General features: G+C 23.8%; 7 protein-coding genes across 7 annotated transcripts; 5 read left to right on the forward strand and 2 right to left on the reverse strand. All coding sequences in view use genetic code 6, as the record gives it.

Moving 5' to 3' along the window:
• Positions 1 to 656: 656 nt before the first annotated feature.
• TTHERM_000316609 (hypothetical protein) lies at positions 657 to 1,359 on the forward strand (the record flags this gene model as incomplete). Its single annotated transcript, XM_012798930.1, has 3 exons — positions 657 to 855; positions 982 to 1,183; positions 1,251 to 1,359. 3 exons carry the CDS (start codon positions 657 to 659, stop codon positions 1,357 to 1,359), a joined length of 510 nt encoding a protein of 169 aa, XP_012654384.1.
• An 858-nt stretch (positions 1,360 to 2,217) lies between these two features.
• TTHERM_00316610 (hypothetical protein) lies at positions 2,218 to 6,369 on the forward strand (the record flags this gene model as incomplete). The annotated part of the gene is made up of 2 exons (XM_001021353.1): positions 2,218 to 5,857; positions 5,909 to 6,369. The coding sequence occupies 2 exons, from the start codon at positions 2,218 to 2,220 to the stop codon at positions 6,367 to 6,369; spliced, it is 4,101 nt and encodes a 1,366-aa protein (XP_001021353.1).
• Positions 6,370 to 6,788: 419 nt separating this feature from the next.
• Positions 6,789 to 7,148, reverse strand: TTHERM_000316619 (transmembrane protein, putative; the record flags this gene model as incomplete). The annotated part of the gene is made up of 1 exon (XM_012798931.1): positions 6,789 to 7,148. The coding sequence occupies one exon, from the start codon at positions 7,146 to 7,148 to the stop codon at positions 6,789 to 6,791; it is 360 nt and encodes a 119-aa protein (XP_012654385.1).
• Positions 7,149 to 7,167: 19 nt separating this feature from the next.
• TTHERM_00316620 (hypothetical protein) lies at positions 7,168 to 7,754 on the reverse strand (the record flags this gene model as incomplete). Its single annotated transcript, XM_001021354.3, has 3 exons — positions 7,168 to 7,415; positions 7,473 to 7,529; positions 7,637 to 7,754. The coding sequence occupies 3 exons, from the start codon at positions 7,752 to 7,754 to the stop codon at positions 7,168 to 7,170; spliced, it is 423 nt and encodes a 140-aa protein (XP_001021354.3).
• Positions 7,755 to 9,905: 2,151 nt separating this feature from the next.
• Positions 9,906 to 10,664, forward strand: TTHERM_000316629 (hypothetical protein; the record flags this gene model as incomplete). The annotated part of the gene is made up of 3 exons (XM_012798932.1): positions 9,906 to 10,173; positions 10,240 to 10,334; positions 10,407 to 10,664. 3 exons carry the CDS (start codon positions 9,906 to 9,908, stop codon positions 10,662 to 10,664), a joined length of 621 nt encoding a protein of 206 aa, XP_012654386.1.
• A 24-nt stretch (positions 10,665 to 10,688) lies between these two features.
• On the forward strand, positions 10,689 to 15,961 carry TTHERM_00316630 (phospholipid-translocating P-type ATPase, flippase family protein; the record flags this gene model as incomplete). The annotated part of the gene is made up of 8 exons (XM_001021355.3): positions 10,689 to 11,883; positions 12,365 to 12,706; positions 12,798 to 13,355; positions 13,442 to 13,552; positions 13,664 to 14,086; positions 14,149 to 14,305; positions 14,580 to 15,039; positions 15,107 to 15,961. The coding sequence occupies 8 exons, from the start codon at positions 10,689 to 10,691 to the stop codon at positions 15,959 to 15,961; spliced, it is 4,101 nt and encodes a 1,366-aa protein (XP_001021355.3).
• A 1,593-nt stretch (positions 15,962 to 17,554) lies between these two features.
• On the forward strand, positions 17,555 to 22,641 carry TTHERM_00316640 (zinc carboxypeptidase family protein; the record flags this gene model as incomplete). The annotated part of the gene is made up of 11 exons (XM_001021356.2): positions 17,555 to 17,909; positions 17,988 to 18,081; positions 18,202 to 18,736; positions 18,829 to 18,956; positions 19,013 to 19,316; positions 19,372 to 19,501; positions 19,804 to 20,054; positions 20,114 to 20,372; positions 20,434 to 20,666; positions 20,719 to 20,817; positions 20,872 to 22,641. The coding sequence occupies 11 exons, from the start codon at positions 17,555 to 17,557 to the stop codon at positions 22,639 to 22,641; spliced, it is 4,158 nt and encodes a 1,385-aa protein (XP_001021356.2).
• Positions 22,642 to 23,842: the final 1,201 nt, after the last annotated feature.

Below are 23,842 nucleotides of genomic sequence, written 5' to 3' on the forward strand. Positions count from 1 at the left end.
AAATTTGATAATTTTAGGATTGTTTAATTTTTAAAATGTAAAGTAGATTTTGGATTTCAAATATAAATTTAGCAAATGTTAAAAATAGATTAAAAAAAGTAATTAATTGATTGTTTTTATTAAAATAAATAAAATTTAATTTATATTTTGAAGGAAATTAATTATTTTAAATAAGAAAATTAAGAATATTTAAAATATAAATGCACATTTATAGTACTTGGATATATCTATTAAGTGATATTGTACTTAAAACTTTTAAGCAATTTCTGATTGGGGATTTACAATAATATGAAGGTACTTAAATAGAATAAATGTTAAATTTGCTAGTATTTTTAATGACATATTTTTGTACCTATCAACTTTAATAAATATTATAAATGTCTGATTTTATGTTTAATATTCTACAATAAAAAATTATGATTATCAGAATAGCATTGTAAAAGTTTTTTTGGTGCTCTTTTTTGACCTTACCAAGATTATAATAAAAACCTCCAAATTTAGTTTGATATTTATTAAATTTTGATAGTGTAAATTTAAAATTGTTATTCTTGGTAAATATTTTTATTTAATTAATTAATTTGCTTTTGAATATCAAAAGAAAGCAAATAATAATAATTTTTTTATCAATAAAAAAGATTTGAAATTTCGCAATAAAAATGAAGTAATCAATTTTAATTGATTTAAGAAGATAACCAATAGACTATATTCATGCAAATATAAATGAATTACTTAATATTCAGATAGCATTGAGTGGCTATGGTAGTAAATTGAATTAATAGCATTGCAATCAAATGAATGGACTAAAGATTAGATAATTAAATTATAATAATTAAAACAATATCCTTTATGATGCCAGTATTAAAGTTTGTTTAATATATAATATTTATCACTATAATATTACATTTTACAATTAATTAAAAATTTGTTTTTATTGATACAATATTAATTAATAATAAATAACCTTTTTATTACTTAACAAAGCAAAAAGCAGTGGAAAAAAAATACATTTTTAAAAGAAGTTTATCAGTTCAAGTGCAAGAAGTAGTAAAGCTGTTAGCCCAGCAACAATGGAAAAAGGATCGCCAAAATTAAATATTTCGTTATCTCGGGTCGCATAGCATGATAAATCATAACTTAACTTGAACAACAGCATATAGGCGTCGCCTGTAGTTCAATCATTAAAGTAAATATATATATATCACTTGGTCAAAACTATTCTTAAAAACTTATTTAAAAACTTCTAATTATAGTCGTAAGAATCTAGTGATGCACATTGAAAATTGCTCTCGCAGCGTCTAGTTACTTGGCTCACCATTAAAAAGGGTAATTCAAAATTTGTATTAATATTGCATAAATTGAAAGACATTTAAGGAATTTTGTGTAAGTTAATTTTTGTATTTTAATTTCGGTTGCTTCACGCAGTGAAAGATAAATAGATAGATAAATAGATAAACAATATTTTTAAAAGATTTTGCCTAAGATTTACTTAATAGAAATATACAAAAAAAACTTTGAATATCCTCGAAAAATATTGATTAAGAATTTTTAATTAAAACTTAAATAGAAAAATATCTAAATTTTGAATACTTAATAAATATTACTACTAGGATTCGCATTTATAATTAATTTCAATTCTAAAATTAAAAAGAATAAATAAATAAATCTAAATCAGTTGTTAATACTATCTGAAAAATAAATATTCCAATACATAAAATTTAAGTAAGAAGAATTTAATTAATCTAACCAGTTTCAAAATACAATCAATATATTTATTTATAATCCATAAAATTTTGTGAATGTGATTTATTCATCTCCATTTCAATCTTTAATGAAAACTATTTTAAAAAAATAATAAAATTTTATTCAATTTAACTTATTTTTTAAATTATCTTTGGTGAGATCTAAAATAACTTATTAGTTGTCCAGTAGTAATTCTGAATAAATAAAGAAATGATTATTTTAAATAATTTAAACCATCAAGATATTTTTGATTACTATTTTATTAATTAATTATTTACTTTTAATGTCAATATTTTTACATTCTATGACACATAGATTAATACATACACAAAAGATGCTCTTATTAACAATTTTTTCTCTTCAATATGTTAAATGTTATCAATTATATTTGAATGTTTGGATAACAAATAGCGTGATAATATATTTCATTAAATCAAATAAAAATTTGACTTTTAATTAATTTGATAGATTCAGGAGATGAGGTCTTAGAATAGCTGTTTAATTAATGGGATTAATAATAATGTAAATAACAAAAGCCAGTCCAAATTTAGCACATTCATAGATAAGAAAGCAGTTGGAACAGCTAAGACTAGATAGAGACCAACATAATTAGGTGGAATAACTTAAGTTGGAGTTAACTAGAGTACTAGTTTGTAACATTTACATCTAGTTGCGTCTCCAGATAGTTCATAGTTTCATCACTAATAACAACAATAATAACTATAACAAGCAAACCATAATATTAATTTATAATCAAGTCCTTAATCGACTGCACATCTCTCATTTCTCATAAAGCCAGGATTTTAATTGAATAATATAAACTACTCTTAAAATAATAGAATGGCAAATAATAGCTGTTCTAATATACCAACTCAGAGCTTGATAAATTCAATGATGAATGAAAATTAAAGCTAACTCTTCGAAACAAGCCAAATACATAATCACAATAAATAATAATCATATGGCAGTAGCACCAATCTTAGAAATCACTCGCATTATCAAGGATAGCAGCAGCAGCTCAATATTTTTTAGCAATTTAAGAACAACTTTTTTAAGTAGCCTACTTTCTCTCATCCAAGCTCTACAACTAACTAAGACAAAAGATTTTCAGAATAATTAAACAGTAAAAGTACAGTAAAGCTTATGCAACTTGTTCAAAACTAACATGAAACAGATACATGTCCTTAAAATATTTTCCAAAATATTTCATAAAAAGCATAAATGAAGAACTAGAGCTCTTCTCGCAATAATCAAAAGTTAAGAAAGACTAATTCGATGTCTATGATTAGACTTAGATAGAGCTAAGATTCGTTTTTGGATTAAATTATCAATGGAGAAAGCCATATCAATCAGGCAAGAGTCAACTGCTAAGCAAAAAAAAAGAAAAAGACAAAAAAATATGGTATGGCTACAGGCGGGTACGTAGTGTCCCCAACTTCCCTACCCTCTAATTCAACTCCAAAAACTATTGCTCCCAATTCAGCGGCAGCCACTTTATCTAAAATGATTTAATCATCTACAAATAGGATAAAATCTATTCCTTCCCCTTCCACTGTCCATACGCACCTTTAAAATAAAACTTTGGACAGTTTTAAACAATACTAGATTCTCACAAATCCTACTTCTTCTTAAAGCGAGTAAAGCCCAGAACTTTTTTAGAAACTTAAAAAGAAGAAAATGCTGCTATATCAATAAAATTCAAAAACAAATAGTAATTTATTGATAGTTAATGAACAAATTTAAAAGAAATAATAGAAATAATAAAATATGTAACAATAAAAATAGATTCAAAATGATGATTTAAATAATAAAAATAATCAAAATCTATAAGTGATAGATTAGCATTAAATGCTCTAATAAGAAAATTACATTTAGCCATTTGAAAATACTCCCAGCTATTAAATGTGGTTATTACAACAGCAATAAGAGTAGTAATATACATAGTAACCCCACTTCGTAGACAATACTACTATCCCAATATCATCTCAAACTTTGAAAAATACTGCATCAACCCTGTCTCAGTAGAGTCTAACTAGCGGATGGCAATTTTCTTGCTAGCAATTGCCTTTTCAAATTGTTAATTCTTGTAATTTAGATGGTTGCACAACTAATTCAAATTTAAAATAATCATCAAAAACGAACTCATTATTTGACAAACTTAATTAAATAAACAAACAGTCTAATAAGAATCTCATTTCGAGCAAAAATTCAACACAAAATTTACCTTCCTAAGAAAATTTTGAAACTTAATCCAACAATTTAAATTTCTAGGTTTATAGTGATCAACATCAAAACAAGATCCAATCAATTAGAAACTAGGAATCATTAAAAAATAATGAGGGTGAAACATTTTAAAACACACATTTAGTTAGTAGACTGAAAGATTTAATAGGATGCTAGAGTAATAACTCTACTTAATCACCAAAAACTTCAAGTGATTCAAAAAAAGTGGAGGACTGTTTAACTGACAATATTGTTGAAAATGATAACAATAAATCTTTAAATCTAACGAATTAACTTATGCAATCAGCATAGTAAATTCATATTCCACTTCCCTCTTAGGCACTCAAGAGCAATTAGTATGATTAGTATGTAAGTATACTAGAAGAGTTTAAAAACTTGCAGCATGATTAAAACTTATAAGAATTTGTGGATTACCTCATTGTATTTGCTAGAAAATATGTGAAACCCATACCATAAATAGTGAAAAACGCTTAACAAATATCTTCTTAGTGCAAAAAGAAAGATGAAGAAGTTAACAAGCTAAAATAAGAAAAGCTGTCAATTCTAAATGAAAAGAATAAGCAGCAATAATAAAAATAATTTGTATAAAATGATAAAATGGTTCCTTAATACATACAAATTTCATAGTAAAACTAGCAAACCCTTAAAGAGCTACACACTCCATCAACTTAAATAGAAGAGACAAGCTAACAAAGTCTCGTAATTGACTAGCAAACCTAAATTCAGATGCTTAAAAAGTAAATAGAAGATAAAGATAATTAATTAAGCAACTTGATATAAAGAGAGAATGTAACTATAGCATACTTCAAGCAACTGTAAAAGCTTGGCTACTTAACAATATCATCTTCTTTAGCATCTGATTCTTCTGAAAGAAATAGGAACGGAAATACAACTTCAAATATAGAAGATAAAAAAACTGGTATAGATTTATCAAATCATAACACTCCACACTCAATAAACCCCTTAGAGTATTCTGGAAATAAAAGCCCAAACCCTTTTAATGCTTATAACTAGCATAATTAATAAAGTGAAGAAAAGGATTACCAATTTAGCTCTAATTTTATATCTATTCCAAGTAATGACAACGAAAGCAACAAAATTTAGTAACAATATTTACAATCTCACTTTTAAAAAATGGCTCAAAACCATAGCTAAAACCATGAAAATTTTTTATCAGAGCAACCAAGCTCAATACGCTAAAGTTCTGGCAAATCATATTAGAATCAATAAGAAATAAATCAGCAATTTAATTAATGGCTGAAATTTATAAATAACAAGAAGAAAGTTTAAACTAAGCAGTAAAGCTAGTTTAATGTTCTAAATAAAGTTTCTCCACAGAATTAGATAGACACCAAAAAACAAAATAATGGGTGCAATAAATACTAACAAAATACTTAAACCAATTATTTAAACCCAGATTTTTCCATGAATTTGGATCATTCTTAACCTACTTAAACCAATTCAGTTAGTGATAGAAATTCAAACGAAATGCATTAAAACAAAATTCTAAATATGAAGACAAACTAAGTTAAGACAGAAGCTATAGATGAAAGAAAAAATAAAGATTAGCATATCTCTAGAGCTATAGAGCAAGTTTTGTAGAGAAATTAAAGTAATTAGATTATTCCAAAATTAGAAAATACAAAATAAGATAAGATTGAGATTTAAAAAGATTTAGATAACTCGATGTAAAGATATACGGCAGCAGCTGTTGATAAATACATTGACCCTTAAGGTGAAGGGATTTAGTAGGAATCTTAAAATCCTCAATTTAAATTTTAATTAAATAATTAAATGTCTCTTGAAGATTACAAGAAAAAGACCTCAAAGCTATCTTCAGTCTCGAATAGTGCTAGAAATTCATTCACATCAAGTAAAATATTATTAATTTAAAATTCATTTTAAAATTAAACTTTTAAAATAGAATCTTCATTCATAGATGATGATGATGATGATTAAAATAAGCTTGAAATCTAAAATAAAATATTTTCTGCATAGCTTGAATTGCAGTAGAGATACAACCAAACTATGATTATTAAGTCAAAATCTTCTTCAAATTTAAATGAAAATATTCGTCAGAAACTTAAACTTGATTTAAGTATTTTAAAAAGTCCTCAGAGTAGCAAAAATCAATTAACTTAAGGAAAGATAATTGGCTTTTAGCAGAATAATAATCTAGAAAGCCTTCAGCAATAGCAGGCTAAACAATAAGAAGTACCTGAGTAGAATTAAGTGATGGACTACTATGATGAATTTATGAGCAAAATCGATGAATTTAGTTTATCTTGGAGAAAAGCTGTTATAGATGAAAGTTAAAAATATCAAAATAGAGATAACCCTTTCAAAAAATAATAACTTATTGACTAACAGAAGCAATTATAGTGAAAAAGAAAATTAGATAATTAAAATCTTTGAAGTGCTAAATAAATAAAATCTAATTAAAAATAAGACATTTAAACAGATATTATTTAGGAATAATCTATTTAAAACAAAAAATATTATTAATATTCAAAAAAAAATTATTAATAAATATGAAGAAGAAAAATGCAGAACTCTTTGCACAAATAAAATAGCTAGCTTAAAAAATAATTTTGCTTTTTAATAATAAACAGCATAATTAATTTTATCCTACTATTATACCTCAATTTTCAACTACAAAAAAAAACTAACAAAAAAACTAACTAACTAACTAAATTATAATGATTTTTTCCTTTTGATTAACTTATATAAATTATAAATAAATAAATAAATTTGAATATGTTTAAAACATAATTTTTAACCAATAAGGTTTTTCTAAACGTAATTCAAATTATGATTTATAAAATAAAATTAATTTATATTTTTGATATTAACCTTAATTCATATGTTTATATAATATTTATATCTATTTTTCTATTATATTTTGAAATTAACTAATGAAATATTTCTAATTTGAATACAGCATACTCATATTTTTTAAACACTCTAATAATTAGCTTATTTTAAGTGTATCTTAGTTTGTCTGTCAAATGAAAAGTTATTTTTTACTTATTGTTTATTTTAGTAAGTAAAAAATACAAATTTTGTGAGATTAAGATTAATCGTTGATGTTAAGTTTATTTTAGAGCTACGAATATGTAATATATTAGTAAATAAATAGTAAATTAGATAATTCCATTATTCATAGTGATAAATCGCTTTCACTCATTGCTTCTACTCAGATGATAATTAATTAATATCAATCTTTTTTAAAAAATCCATATTTTGTAAAGATTGTTGTAAATAGAGATTTTATATTTCAGCCTTTGCCCTCATGTCAACTGCATTTTCATATTTTTCAATTTCTGCTTTCATTTTTTCATACTCTCTATGATTTCCAAGTATAACACTAAGCTAATTATCTAACAAAAAGCTTTAGAGAGAAAATATTGTAGCAAAAGTTTTTATATCCACTTTTATTATGAGAAAAAAGTTTTAAGCTCAAAATTTAACAAATAAAATTAATTTACTGTTAAGTTTGTTCTTTTTTTCTTAATCTGTTGTCAAACTTAAACTAACTATATCATCTTTTAAAAAAATAAAATTAGGCTACTTTTGGTGAATGTCCAATCCCAAAATAATTAATGCTTAAATAAATAAACTAAACTAAAAGATTCTAAATATGTTTGTTTACTAATAATTTTATCAATAATTTAATGATACAAGTTTCTTTAGACATTTCGTTAGAAGTAATAAACTTCATTTGTATAGCCTTCGTAAGTTTCTTTTTCGTTATTTTATTAATCGTTCATTTATTTTGTGCTAAGGATTACGATGCTTAATTTTAAAGATATAAAAAAATATAGAATATTAAGAAATTATGGAATTTATAACTAAATTATCTAATTACAAATACAAATAATAGATTTTTAATATCAAATCTAAAATATAAAAAAATAACAAAACATTTTTTATAAATATAAATCTTTAAATATTTTTTAATATAAAATAACATGTTTTCTATTATATTTAAACGAGAAATAAAATAATTTCTTAAATGATATATTATGTTTACTTTAATTATTTTTTTTTCTTTAAAAATATATCATCATTTGTGAGAAAATATAAAATATTATTTTTAAAATATATTAATGATAAAAATAAAATAAAAAAATAGTTTTTATATTTATTATTCTAAAGAAGAACAAGAAAATTAATTATTTGATTTATTTTTGTAAATTTTTATTTTGATTAAATTATTAAAAATAAATTAACAAAATAAAAGTTTGTTATTTTTTTCATTTTCATTAAGATAAAACTATTAACTAAATTTATTCAGTTATTTCATAATTTATTTATAAAATTAATTAGTTAATTTACTAATCTTTACATAATCTAGTAAATTTTTAATTTCTAAAGCTATAATTAATAATTTAATCAGTGATTTTAATATATTTTTATAAAAATAATCTATTTGATAAAATAATTTTGAAAAATAGTGATTCTGAAATTAAAATTTGCTAAATATAGACATTAATGAGGAGGAAACAAAAGCTATTTTTAACTTGAACTAAATATGAAAGAGTTATTGATAAATAATACTAACTAATTTTTAGTTATTAGTAACTTTTTTCTAAAAATAAATCTTACTAAAAATAAAAATATATTCACTACTTAATTTCAAATTCAAGCTTACAAATCTTTTTTTTTTTTGCATAATTTTAACACTGGAATTTTGATTTTTGAAATATATTTTTGAATTCAATTAAAAATATTGATAAAATAAATTAAGCTCATATATTTGATTTGTTCTATTCAATTTTTAAAACTAGATTATAGAAGATTAATAAAATTTTTTTTCCTTTTTTAGTATTTTTTATTTAAACAAAAAATTTTTTTATGAATAAATTTAAAATTTAAATTTCAAACAACACACAAAAGAAGTAATAGATAAATTTGACTTAGTATTTATATAAAATTTCACAGAAATCCGCATGCTCATAAATCTATAAGCAGTAAAGCTCAAGTATAATATTTAAAATTAGTAATATTAATAGTAAAAAAATCAAAAATTCAAGTAACAAATAATTATTTATTTTTTGATATAATAATTGAAAATTTACAGATTTTAATAGAAAAAAACAGCTTACATAGAGCAATTTACATTATTAAATTACTGAATTATAAAAAATTTACATATAATTTCTTAAAATATATAAAAAAGACAAAATTATTTTATTCATCCAAAATTATTCTATAAATCTACTTGTTGATCAAGGTTTAAGGATAAATCATTATTGACTTTATTTTAAAGTTAACAAAATTAGACAAAAAAGACATCAATCATTAAATTTTAAATATGTCTAAATTTTAATTTTGAATTTTCCTTAAGCGCGACCAATATTTTTGAATGAAAAATATAATATTCAAGTTAAAATGTTTCAGTTTTAATTTAACTTTTTCTTTGTTATTAATCGAGCTTAGTTTTTTTAATTCGATTGTTTGAGAAACAATTAATAAATTTAAGCTAAAATTGAATTACTCAAAATACATTTAAAAAAATATAATAGACTAAGCGAAGCCAGTATAAATTCTTTAAGCATTCGAGCTTGGAATGATAAATAAATTAGGCGAAGATTATTTATAAAACCATATACCAACTAATTAAATTAAATAAACAAATTACAAAGAATGGCAGTCAATTTTACCAGAAAGATATATATCCTTATTTTCTATCTATAATTTTTTAGCAGTAAGAAATATCTTTAAAGTTAAAAACATTAATAAAAAAAAACTAACAGGGTGTATTACTTAAAATAATTAGGCTCTCTTCTTTTTGTATTCTTAAAAAACAGAGATCTGCGATTTCTTAGTTAATTAAAAGAAAAAAACAGTATAAATTAGAAAAGAAAAAAATAAATAAATCAATCAATCAATTAATTAATTAATTAATCAATTTATGAATGAAACAATTAATCAATAAATTGAATGAGAGTTCAATAAAATTAAATATTGCTTATCAAAAAAATATAAACAAAATAAATTTAAAAAGATAATTAATTTTAAGGATAATTAAATAAACTCCTAGTGAATTAGATTAAGTTTTTTGGAATTAATAAAGTACTACTTATTTATACTAATAGAGACTTAAAATACTGAAAAGCAGTAATCCACCTTCTCACTAAAGGTGTAACAACTAAAGAATATCTAATATTAATCAGAACCTAATAAGTAAGCTTTTAGTTTTTTAGCTTATTATAGGTTTAATCATTTTAAAGTTTATAAATACAAATATAGTTCTACGATAGTAAAAACAAAAAAACTTAATCTTCAAGTAAAAATTGTTTTTCTAAACGAATAGTCCCAATAACACTAGCTAATACATCAAATCAGTAACTCACTATCTATTTAACTTAAGTATTTCCTTAACTTTATTAATTTCATAAATTATACTAAAACATTAGAAGGATCACTCTAAAAATCTGACTGGCTACAAACAAAAAACAAAGTACTAACACATCATTAAAAGAAAGCAATTTAAAAAAGACTTATAATAGCCTACTCTCTGTATAATAGTTATTAAAGACAGCTAATAAGTTAGTTAATTAGTTAGAAGATATTTACAAAATTAAATAGCAAATAAAAAAAGCAACTTTTTAAAAAGCGTTTATTTAAAATAAAACAAATAACTCAAACTCTTAAAAAAACAATTTAGTTATTGAATTAAATATTAATAAAAACGTAAAATGGGATCCCTACTTGGCAGTTAAGCTAAGTCTTATGATTAAGATAGAATTTTTACTGCTTTTCAAGACGAAGAAGCTTTGAAACATAAACATTAGCATCTTAACGAAAGCAACTCTAAAAAGTTTCCATCTAATTTCATTAAAACTTCTAGGTATACAGCAGTTTCATTCTTACCTATGAGCTTATTGCTCTAATTTTAGAGATACGCAAATATTTACTTTTTAGTTACTGCAATTCTTCAATGCATTCCCCAAATATCTCCTTTGAGCCCTTTTGTTGCAGTTGCTCCTCTTATTTTTGTACTTGCTGTTTCTATGGCTCGTGAAGGATATGAAGATTATCAAAGACACAAGAGTGATAATGAATAAAATTTTTCAGCAAAAACAAAGAGAGTCCTCCAAGATAGAGGTGAGGAAGATGTAGCTTGGGCTAATGTCCATGTTGGAGATATTCTACATATTTATCAAGATGAATGCTTTCCCACTGATCTACTTGTATTAGGAAGTAACCTAGGTGGTGTGTGCTATATCGAAACAGGTGCACTTGATGGTGAAAAAAATTTAAAGCCAAAGTCAGCCATTAATGAAACTTCATCATATTTCTCCACAAAAGAAGATAACGTTGCTACATTATCAACAGGAAATCTATTTACCAACAAATAAACAAACTTTAATTTAACCATAAAAGCTAATAAACCAGATTAGGATCCTAATCACTTTATTGGTAGTATAGGATTTTAGCTACAAAATGACAATAATCCTTAAAGTGCCAAGCAAATCCCTGCAGATTCTACTTAATTTGTACCAAGAGGTGCATTCCTAAGAAATACAGAAAGTATTTATGCTGTAGTTGTTTATACAGGTATGGATACAAAAATTATGAAAAATGCAGAAGAGGGAAAAGCAAAATCGAGTGACATGGAAGCAAAAATGAACAAATTCATTCTAGGAATTCTTATTTTCTAGTTTTTATGTTGTTTTGTGATGAGTTCTTGCTCATATTACTGGCTAGATAAAAACCATATATATTATCCCTATCTTGACTTGGACAAAGATGGTCTTTCCTATATTTCTCAATCTGTTTTAGTCTATTTCTCTTATTTTATTCTTTTTAATACAATGATTCCAATTTCACTTGTTGTTTCACTTGAAATGGTTAAGGTCCTACAATCATACTTCATTACAAATGATTATGGTAAGAATTTATTTATTCATTTTATATTAAAAATCAATAGGTATTAAGCAATTAATTTTTTATTAATTTTTAAAATAAACAAAAAAATTTTCTATCTTTGAGTAAAGGTGAAAATATTTTTTTTGTCTCCAATATTATTCTACATTTTCTCACTTAAATTTACAGAAAAATACACAAAAAGATTTTTTTAATTTCACAGTTTACAATTAATTATTCTTAAATTTAATTTTAGTTGGTTCAATTTTTCAAACGCAAAATTTTTAATTCGAATATATTTTTGACAATTAATTATTTTGCGTTAAATTCATCAAAAATCTTAATATCTATTTAGAAAATTTAGATTTTTTTCTAATTAATCATATTATCAGTTGATTACTTCTTAATAATTCAAAAAAAATTTAATTTAAATAAAAATACTACCTATTTATTTAATATCCTTTTTTTATCTTTGACTTCAACATAAAATTTTAATGACATTTAGAAATGTATTCTCACCACAATTAGAGATGGCCAAGAGTACTCACATCTACAATTAACGAAGAACTAGGTTAGGTTGAATATGTCTTTTCTGATAAGACAGGTACTCTCACTCAAAATTAAATGCAATTTAAAATGGCTGTAATAGGTAACACTCTTTATGGTGAAAAAGCTGCTTAAAAAAAGAAAGCCGCTGTATAGCCTTCTAAACAATAAAAAAGTAACACCAAATAGCATCAACATACAGAATTTGTTTTTGAAGATGATAATTTAACTAATCTCCTTTCAAGAAAAGCTGAAAAGTCTTAGAATCCTCCAGTTAACATCACTCTTAAATCAAAGGATGGTAATTAATTTTTATTTCGATCCTTCAATATTATTTACCTTAAAATAAAATACAAAAATCTTACAAACATTTTAATTAATTAATTAAAAAGGCAAAGCTACTTACACTATTCCTAGCTAGTACGAACTATCAAGAGAATATTTCAAAAATTTAGGTTTAGCTCATGAATGTATTGTAGAGAAAAATAAGGATCCTAATGATACAAATTATTATTACTAAGGTCCCTCTCCGGATGAAATCACTCTAGTTGATGCTGCGTATCATATGGGATTTACATTTGTTGGAAAAACTAGTAACAAACTTATGATGAATTTGACAGATACAGCTGGAAAAGAAGGCTAATAAGAATTTACTAAAATTAATGTTTTCGAATTTAGCAGTGCGAGAAAACGTATGACTCTTTTATTAGAAGATAATGGAGTTTATAAAATGTACGTTAAGGGTGCTGATAATGTGATTAAAGAGCGTCTCGATAAGGGTATCCATTAGCCATACTTAGATTTTGCAGATAAAAAGTTAACAGAATTTTCTCTTGTTGGTTTACGTACTTTATTGATTGGTTTTAAAATTCTCTCCAAAGATGAAGTTGATGCATTTGTCAATAAATATAACAATTTGGCTAACTCTGCAAATAGAAAAGAAGACTTAGGTAAAGTTTTTTTATTTTTCATATTTTCTAACTTGATTGCTTGTTACTATGAATGAAAATTAACTTCTATCCACTAAATACAACAGAGAAATTAGCTGATGAAGTAGAATAAGGGTTTTTCTTATTAGGAGCAACAGCTGTGGAAGATAAATTGTAAGATGATGTCCCAGAAACTATTCATGATCTACTTCGTGCCAGTAATAAATTTTTATTATTTGAAAATTAATTGAGAGTTGAAAAAACAAAAAAATTCTACAAGTTTAAAAATTAATCTATTAATTTATTTATATTTTATTGAATAAAAAAAGATATTAAAGTATGGATGCTTACTGGTGATAAATTAGAGACAGCTGAAAATATTGCAAAAAGCTGTAAGCTTATTCTAGAAGATTTTGAATTACTTGTTATGAGTGATAAAAATCCTAAAGTTATCCGTAAAGAAATGACAGAAATCCTATGGAAAAGATTTAAAAAACTGAAAGAAGATAAAGTTCGTAAATGCTTTTTAGTAGAAGGTGATTGTCTAAAGGTCATATTTGAAAAAGGTAATGAAGATATCAAAAAAAAATTTGTTTAAATTACCAAAGATTGCGAAAGTGTTGTATGCTGCAGAGTATCTCCAGTCTAAAAAGCATAAGTAGTTAGATCTATAAGAGAAGGACTTAACAAAATCACTTTAGCAATTGGTGATGGAGCCAATGATGTTAACATGATTCAGGCAGCCCACATTGGTAAAATTATTAAAATATTTCATTTCTTACATCACCATAATATTATGTTCATTTAAAAAAAGGATGTGGTATATATGGTAATGAAGGTATGCGTGCAGTATAAAGCAGTGATTTCGCTTTTGGATAATTTAAATGCTTATGGAGACTTCTTTTTGTACATGGAAGATGGTCATACATTAGAATCTCTGAAATGATTGTCTATTTCTTCTATAAAAACATGTAAAATCAATTAATAATATTAAAAATTTTGAACTTAATTATCAATGTTTTATTTTTTTAATTTATTTAATGGATTAATTTTATTAACTTTAAGAAAATATACCATAAGCTAATATTTTTTTAATCATCAATACCATTGTGTAATATGGATTATTAATACAATCAAAAAGATAAAAATATTTTTATTATTATTTTGATTAATGCAAAAAAATGAATATTATTTATTGTTAGTGATTATTAATGAATTTATGAAATTGTTAATAATCAAAAATAGGATTTTTACTATTCCTTAGCTTTATTTTGCTTTCTTTAGTGGCTTTTCTGCACAAAGTATCTTTGATGATTACTATATATCTATGTATAATCTTATTTTTACTGCTCTACCCTTAATCATTAGAGCTATTTTTGATTAAGACGTAAACTACATGTACATATAGTACGATAGAAAACTTGTATAAACAGGAGATGAAAATGAAAAGAGAAGATTATAAAAGCTTATAAATAAACGTAAAGACTATATTAGAGATAGATTACCCAATCTCTATTATTTAGGTCAAAAGCAATAACTTTTTTCAACAAGAATATTCCTTGAGTGGTTAATTTAAGGTATTGTACATGGTATATTCATATTCTTTGGTAGCTATTTCACAGTAGGTAATATAACATTAGCTTCTGATGGCTATACCTCAGATATGTGGTCATTCTCATTAATTATATTCACATCTGTTGTATTTGTAAGTTTTATAACAAAATCAAATAATTAGCTGTAATTTTTAATATTAACATTTAACAATTTAAAAGATTGCTGATCTTAAGTTAGCTATTTACACAAGGTACTGGACTTTAATAAATTATTTAGCCTTCTACATCACAAGTATAGGTCTCTACATAGCTGCCTTCTTTATCACTGGTGTTTTGTATAACAGTTATGTTTATGAAACACCAAACTATTTGGTATAAACACCTCATTTCTATCTAGTTATTTTCTTCATAGTAGCAGGAATATTTGCATTTGATATGTTTGTCTATGCTTCTAAAGAATTATTCCATAATAAGACAAAAGAAAAAGCCCTTAGAAGGCTAATGAAGGAGCAGCCTAAGAAGAGTAATGAAAATAAATGGATTTTCTAAGGCTCAGCAATCGAATTAGAGAGTAACTTGAACAGCTTTAAAGACAAATTTGATGAGGAAAGCTAAATCATGCTCAGTGCAATAAATTTAAATAAAAAAGATGAAAAATAATACATCGAACCCTAAACTATCTTCATGAATGGTTAAGGAAACAAAGGTACTGAAGTTTAATTTTTGTCCAGCTCAAACTAAGATTGTAAAAAAAATAATAATACTCTGCCTAAGAGCACAATCAAAGAAAATGTCAGTGGTCATCATCTTTAAGTTTAAACTTCCCCTACTCCATTATATAATAATATTTAAAATACACCAAACTCAAATAGGAATGGTGATGAATTAATTTAATTTACATTCACTGACAGCAATGATGATGATTACGATATTTATTATAAATAATAATTCAATTTTAATACGGATTTATAACCCTAAACTATATAAAAAGTTGACGAGAGGAAAGATAACAATATAGGATTGCCACCTTCTAAATAATTCCATTCTAAGCAAGAAATTGAATTAGATGACTGAAAGTCTTGCTGAGAGAATAGTTGGAAAGATAGGTAGATTAATTGAACGATTCTTACATACATTAGTAGATACATACATAGAGAGAGAGAAAGAAAGAATGATAGATTGATATTACAAGATGACAATTATCTCTCGATTATGCAATGCTTATAGAGTATCATTATTATAATATTAGTTAACTTATAAATTAAATTTTTTTGGATAAAATTAGCTTCCAATTAACTACCTTCATTCCTAACAGCATTACTTATTAAATAAAACACATATATACTTACTAACTCTCCAAAAAAAAATATCTTAAATCTCTTTCATCACATTATGATGAATTTTATAAATAAAAAAAGATTGTTTAAATTTTGTTCCTTTAGCTGTTTATTTATTTAACGAATCGCTAAAAATTTTAATAAAAACAAATAACAAAAAACAATCTATCCAATATATATTATTATTATTATTTCTTTGTTTCTATTTTCCTTTCGTATTCCTAATAATTCAATACATTTTTTACATGGAGACTCGCTAGATAATGGCCTAAATTACATTGGCCATTAATTAAAAATTTCAAAAATTATTTAAATTCATTTATATTTTTGATTTGTATAAATAAATAACATTTTTACTAAATTTATTTTTATTGATTTTTAAATAAAGAATTAGCTATTTTCCCTTAATATTATTGATTTGAATATCTATTTTATATTTTTTTTAAAATTTACTATTAATAACTATTCATAATTTATATTCAAATAATATTTTTTTTTTTAAATAATTTTTATTTATAATTTTTAATATGTAAATAAATTTATCAACTTAAATAGATAATAAATTAACTTTTTTCCTTTAGTAATTCTAATTTTGATAATTCATTTATACCTTAAGCCATCTATTTTCATAATATAAAAAATATTTAATTCAAATTTTTTTAGTGGTTTTTTTGTAGAATATCCTTTTAAATTTAAAATTAATAATTTGTAAACAACAATTTTAAAAATAATTTTTTTAATTCAGAAAATTGATATTCTCTTTTTATCAATTTTTAAAAGTGAAAATCTACATTTAAATTATAAAAGATTATTATCTCTTATTTTGTTTAAATTTATTAAGAAGTAATTAAAATATTTTAGAACTTAAAAAATGAGTATTCAGAATATAAGTAACTAACGAATATAGAATTTTACAAACTCATAAAATGAAGTAAAAGATAATTAAATTTATCTATAATTTTATTTAAAGTATTTATATTTGTTAATTTATTTAAACAATTTTTGAATGAAATGTTTACATGTATTTACAAATAAAAATTAAACATTACCAAAACTTTCAACGAATATATTCCAATTAATTCATATGCTTTCATATATTAAATCAATAAGAAATTAATATTTCTGATTATTTTTTGAAGTGTAAATTTCAAACTGAAATAAAAAGTTAAGAATAAATCTAACAAGTATAATAGGAGTAATACAACTAACTATTTATATTATATAGCCTCAAATAACTATCAATTTTCCACTATAACGAATAAAATTATTATTCCTATTTGCTTCAGAGAATATTTTAAGTAATCAATACTTAGTAAATCTATAGATACAAATGGAACAACAGGAAAAGGAATAAGCGTAAATAAATAGCAAGTTGCCTCCTAGGAAACCTTCTAAATAAACACAAGCTAAATCTATCAAAAAAGTAGACTTTGAGAATAATAAAACAGAGAATACATAAACCATGAGTATAGGATCAGGTTGCGACTCAAATCAATCGGACTCTGAGGAATCAGATACTGAACATGTATCAAAGCCAAGCGTTGATTCAGAAGGAGACGCTAATTATGAAAGTGAATTTGATTCTGATGAAGGGTTTTAAGAAGAACTCTCTTCAGATGAAGAAGAAACATTTATGGAAAAGTTTATGGCTTAAACATAAAATTAAATATTTTTCTCTATTCCAAGTAAATATACTTACTTTTACATAATTCATTTTAGTTTTTCAGCCACATTTACACATAAAAATAAAACTTATTATAAAGATATTGAAGAAAGAGGTAGAAAGAAAAATAAAATTGATCCTGAGCTCCCTCCTATAGAAAAAAGCTACTCATTATTACCAGATATGGCTACAGGGTATGCACAAAAATAATTTTAATTTCTTTTAAATAAAATGATATTTTAAATTTTAATTTAAAAATATTGATACTAAAATTAGCATCGTTTATATATTTATTTATTTATTGATTAAAAAAGATGGAGACCTAAAATATTGACTGAATAAATCCCTTGCCCTATACCATTGTATTTTGCAGATAAAAATTTAAATATGATAACAAATAAGCTTTAAAGAATGACAAAATATCCTATCGTTTATTTAGGATATAGACCAAGAACAACATTTGACGTGCATCGCTAGTTCTGTGGAAAAGATACTTATTCCTTTAAATTCTCTAGCATATTATTTAATGAAGATGTGCTAAAGTAGTTTAGAGTTAAAATACAGGATGATACTGATACTATGCAGCAAGTTGACAATCTTCGCATTTTTACAGGAATGCATCCTGATTTTAAGAAGAGTTCTTTGAATTTTGATTCCTTTTTCGAAGCAGGCAATCTTGATATGGTAGTTAAACTTTCTGATATTGAATATGATTTGTATATGAGACCCGACACTAATACTAAAGGGCATTAATCATGGTTTTACTTTAAAATTTCTAATACAAAGGCAAACTAAACAGTGAGATTTAATATCTGTAACTTTTAGAAGAAGAGAAGCCTCTATCAAAGGGTTAATTTTTATTTTATATATTTATAAATTAGGAAGTTTGAATTAAATTAAAAGGAATCCTGATTAGAATTCATTTTATTTTTTTAAATTAGGGATTAAAACCTTATGTTCTCTCATAAAAGGATAAAGATTAGTTTGGATAAATTTGGAAATAAGGAGGATCTAATGTTTATTATTCAAAAAGAAAAAACATTAAATACGACATGCTTGTCAACTCTTCGTAAATTAAAGACTGATTTGATTGATGTTTGTATTAAAATAATTAAAAATAATTAGCAAGCAATATTATCAGATGACTTTTGATTACACTTTTGAATATGATAATGATGAAGTTTATTTTGCAGCTCTACCTCCTTATACATACTCTGACATGAGAAAATTTATGACATCTGATATTATAACATCTAATAAGCAATATTTAAGGGAAGTTAAACTTTGTAGATCACTTGGAGGATTGCTAATACCTCAAATTAATATTACAGATTATCAATCCGATGAAATTGCAGTTGAACAAAGAAAGACGTTTATTATTTCTTCAAGGATTCACCCTGGAGAATCAATAAGTAGCTTCATAGCACAAGTAAGTCCTCTTTAAAAATATATAACTAAATTATATATATAATTTTGAAAATTAGGGAGCTATCCAATACTTGTTGAGTGATGATGAATAAATAAAAGAATTAAGAAAAAAAGTAATTTTTAGAATTATCCCTATATTAAATGTTGATGGAACAGTCATAGGAAACTATAGGACTAGCTTTTCAGGTTTATCATTTTTACTTTTTTATTTTATTGCTAAAATCCATTTCTTGAATAAATTTTAAAATTAAAAAATTAAAACTAGAAATAAAGATATGCCAAAAAAATTATTTGGTCTCCTAATCAATTATTTATTCGTAGGAATCCTCAAATATTTTCCCCTAATAACTCATGGATTTATTTTTTTAAATAATTTATTTTTTAGGAACTTTATGAGAAATTTTAAAAAGAAATATTAAATTAATTTCATTTTAGAAATAAATTATTTTTGATATTTACTAATTTTTTTAAATTAATTTGAATTACAGGATTGGATCTTAACAGATAATTTTCTTAGAGTGATCGTTAACTTTTACCAGAAGTTTATCATCTTAAGAGGATAGTCAGAAAAGACCATAATATGAACAATTTAATTGCATTTTTCGATCTACATGGACACTCAGTTAGGAAAAATTGCTTTATATATGGACCTTACTTTGCTAAGAATGAGCTGAACTACTACAAATCTAAGTTTATTCCTTATCTTTTTTCTCTAAGATCCAATACTTTCAGATACAAGGTAAGCAAACAGAATTAATATTATTATTAATTATCTTAATTATATCTAATTTAAATTAGTCCTGCAAATTCACAAACTAAAATTACAAGAAGGAAACTGCACGCTTGGTATTTCATAAGCAGTTTGGAGTTTTTAATAGCTTCACATTAGAGGCTTCTTTTGGTTTAAAAGACACCAGCAACCTATGCGACTAAACTTTTGAAATAAAAGATTATATGCAAATTGGTAGAGATCTTATACACTCTCTATCTGATTACATACAAAAAATGGAAATATTCAATAAAGTAAAAGAAAATTCAGAATAAATTAAATTAAAATGTAAAAAATAATATTTTAAATTATATCTTTAAATAAAAACATATTTTAATAAATTTGATAGAGGATATGGAGAAAGCTATGAGGAGCCCAGCATAAAAAGATCTAGGGAATTTAAAAAAATAAAATTCTATATAAAGTAAAAATATTTAATGTCCTCTCAATCCTTCAAATACTAATAGCTAATCTCTCAACAGTTTTTAAGCTATCAAATCTAGAAAAGCTTCTTTACTTGCTCCTATTATAGATAAACAGCCTGATGATCAATCATTTACAAATATTAAAGAGATAATATAGGTAAGTTAATTCAGAGAAACAAGAGGAAAAGTCATAAAATTTTTTTTTTAAGGGTATCAAAAGCAAGCATGGAGGCAAGAAGTATGAAAACGAATCAGATAGATATTCAGATGCAAAAATAGATAGTGAAGATTCAGATGATGATTTTAATGTAAATAAATAAATTGTATTTAAATTAGGAATACAAAATCTTTTAAATTAAAAGGAGGATGCAAGGTAGGGTATAAATGATGGTATAATAAATTGTGTCTAAAATTTTAAGAAACAATTTGTAAAGCCTGCTGAGAGTGTGTAAAGTGCACCAAAAGAGTTAGTAATAGTACTGAACCAACCTATCGAAGAAGATGACAAAAAGAAGAAAAAGAAAAAAAAGAGCTAAAATCTAAGAAAGGAAGAAATAAAATTAAGCAAGCAGTACAAAACAAAGTTTTAAGAAGATGATTTAATGTAGTAAATATTTGAAGATGTAATATAAAATCAGAAAGAAAATTCGAATGCTAAAAAGAATCCTTTTAAAAGTATAAATAAATTTATAAAGGAGAATTACAAAGAAGAAGATTAATCTTAACAAGTCATCTTAATGCCTAGGATCGATGCCTTTGGTTCTGGTTCAAAGCTTCTACCTAGTGTCTAAAAGGGGGATTATTTGAATAATAGCAGTTTTAATCCATATAAAGACACAACTAATAGAATGGAGGTTTCCAGTGCTTTATCAGGTTCAATTCAATTACAAAAATCACAAGACAAAGTCAGTGATATTTTTAGTAAGTTTTATAATGATACAGAAAATAAAAACATGAACAAGTTAGATAAATAATCTACTTTAATACCTCCAAAAGAAAGATCTTTAACTCCTCTTAATTTAGGTAAGGGAAATAATAGTTAGATTATTGCAAATAATAGCAGCATGCTTCACACCAAAAATTTTTAGAACAGAGTATAGCTTAAAATGAATATCATATGCGAAAAAAATGATACAATAAAGTCAATAAATGAAAAAATGAAACAACAGAGTGAATAAGCTAAAAATATTGATTTAGATAAATCAATTAACTTTTTAAAGCAATCACAGTAGAATACAAGTTCAATTTAGAATAGTGTTGTTTTTGATAAAGAGGCATCCCTCTTTGATGTGAAGAGTTCAAGCGATATCCCAAGCGAATATACAAAAGGCTTCTCCGGTAACATTCACAACTCAAACAAGAATCCTTATTATGTTAATAATCCTGTAGTTAAACTCAAATAAGACTCCACAACTCCTTCAAATAAAACGGTGATTGTGCTTAATTCTTAAAATAGCATTGCAAATGAGAGTAAGGATGTTTAAAACATACCATAGAGTGCTGCTACTAACATGCACCCAAAAAGGCACTCTGCTATTGAAAGTATGAGCGAAGATAAAAATATAGATGAAAACTATGTAAAAGCATATGGAAATGTGTTATAGAACTGTTCTAATTAGATTAAAAACGCCTCTAGTGCTTAAACTATGTCTTCTTGTGTGGTATAAATGCCTAAGCTCAATGATTAATAAAGAAAAAATTCTAGATCTAAAGACTAAACAAGTAAAAGGCGTAGCAGCTAGCGTAAAGAATATGGTATACCTCAAAATTTAATGAATTAGGTTGATAATAATAAGGACTTGTATAACTAGCAACTTCCTCCTAGAGACTTTAAAACAGATAAGAAAATGATAGCTAGTGCAAAGACACCAATTTTGAATTCCCTTAAATCAAGTAATACAAAGAAAAGAGAGTCTTCTTTAGACCTTTAAGTAAGACCATTTTCTATATAAGTTAGTAACAATCCTATGTAAAAGTTGGATGATTTCAACAACGAAAATGAGATATCTTTGGATAATAAGGTCTTTAAGTAATATCAGGCTTTCTAGGTGAGACAAAACAATAATTAAAGACCAATAACATAGTTTAAAGTGAAAAATAATAATAATACACACAAATCATTTATCATGTGAACATAAATACAAATAATATATAAATCAAATTTTTCTTCAAAAATTAATATTGAAAATAAATAATTTAATTAATTAATTAACACCTATATATCTAACTATATTTTTATTATTGTAAAAAAAGACAAAACTATTAATTAATATTAGATTACACAATGATCTTTGAAAATCTATAAAAATAGATATTAATTATTTTTTTTAGTTTAAAATAAACAATTAAGCAAAATAAAATATATTGCTACTGTGAAAATTTTTGGAAAATTATATTATTCAAATTAAATAATTTAAAATACTTACCAATCTAAAATATTTAATATAAATAAAAAATTTTAAAAAAGAAGAAATTAATTTTAAAAAAATAACTTTGAAACTTTGAGTAAATTATTTTTTCCTTTATTTTAATTGAAATAATTTTTGATCAATCTATTTTTTGCTATTTAATAATTAGAAAAATAAATTACTAACAAATTCAATGTATTAATTTGATAAGATAAAGTATGTATGCAAATACCTTTCTTTTTTATATATTAAAGTAAGGTTTGGTTGAAGATATATCGAAATTTTTGATTATTATTTTTATTTTTTTAAATAGATAAATTTGGAAAAAAAGAGTGATATTTTAGGAGATACTTTTTTTGACTTATTTAATAATTTTTTTTTGCTTACAATAACTTTTTGTTCAAATTTTCTATTTCATACCACAAAAAATCAGTAAAATTTAATTTTTTCATTTTTATTTTTAACTGATACCAAAATATTAGTATTGTACTACATTTACTAAAAGCTATAAAAAAACAATATAATGTATTTCTTTTCAAACAGAATTTAAAATAAACAAGTTAGAGTCTTTTACTTAAAATGTATGAATTTTTTATTAATTGATTTGGTTTGATATTTAATAATTAGAAAATAAATTACTTGCCAATTCCAAATATGAACTGGTAAGATAAAATATGTAATCAATTATTGTGTAAATTAAATATTTCATAATGATCTAATAATAACTGTAAATAATGAAAAAAGTATTTTTTTAAGTCTTTTAAATAAACAAGACAGCATTATTTATTTATTAAAGCCATTTAAAATTATTTTTAAAGTAATGAAGTCTTTGAATAAATGGTGCTTTGTCTGTTTTTGATACTTAAAGAATAATATATTGCCAATTAAAAATATTTAAATAACAAAAAAAAATGATGTATATATC

Source organism: Tetrahymena thermophila (assembly GCF_000189635.1).
Source record: "Tetrahymena thermophila SB210 genomic scaffold scf_8254548, whole genome shotgun sequence".
NCBI classification, from domain to species: domain Eukaryota; phylum Ciliophora; class Oligohymenophorea; order Hymenostomatida; family Tetrahymenidae; genus Tetrahymena; species Tetrahymena thermophila.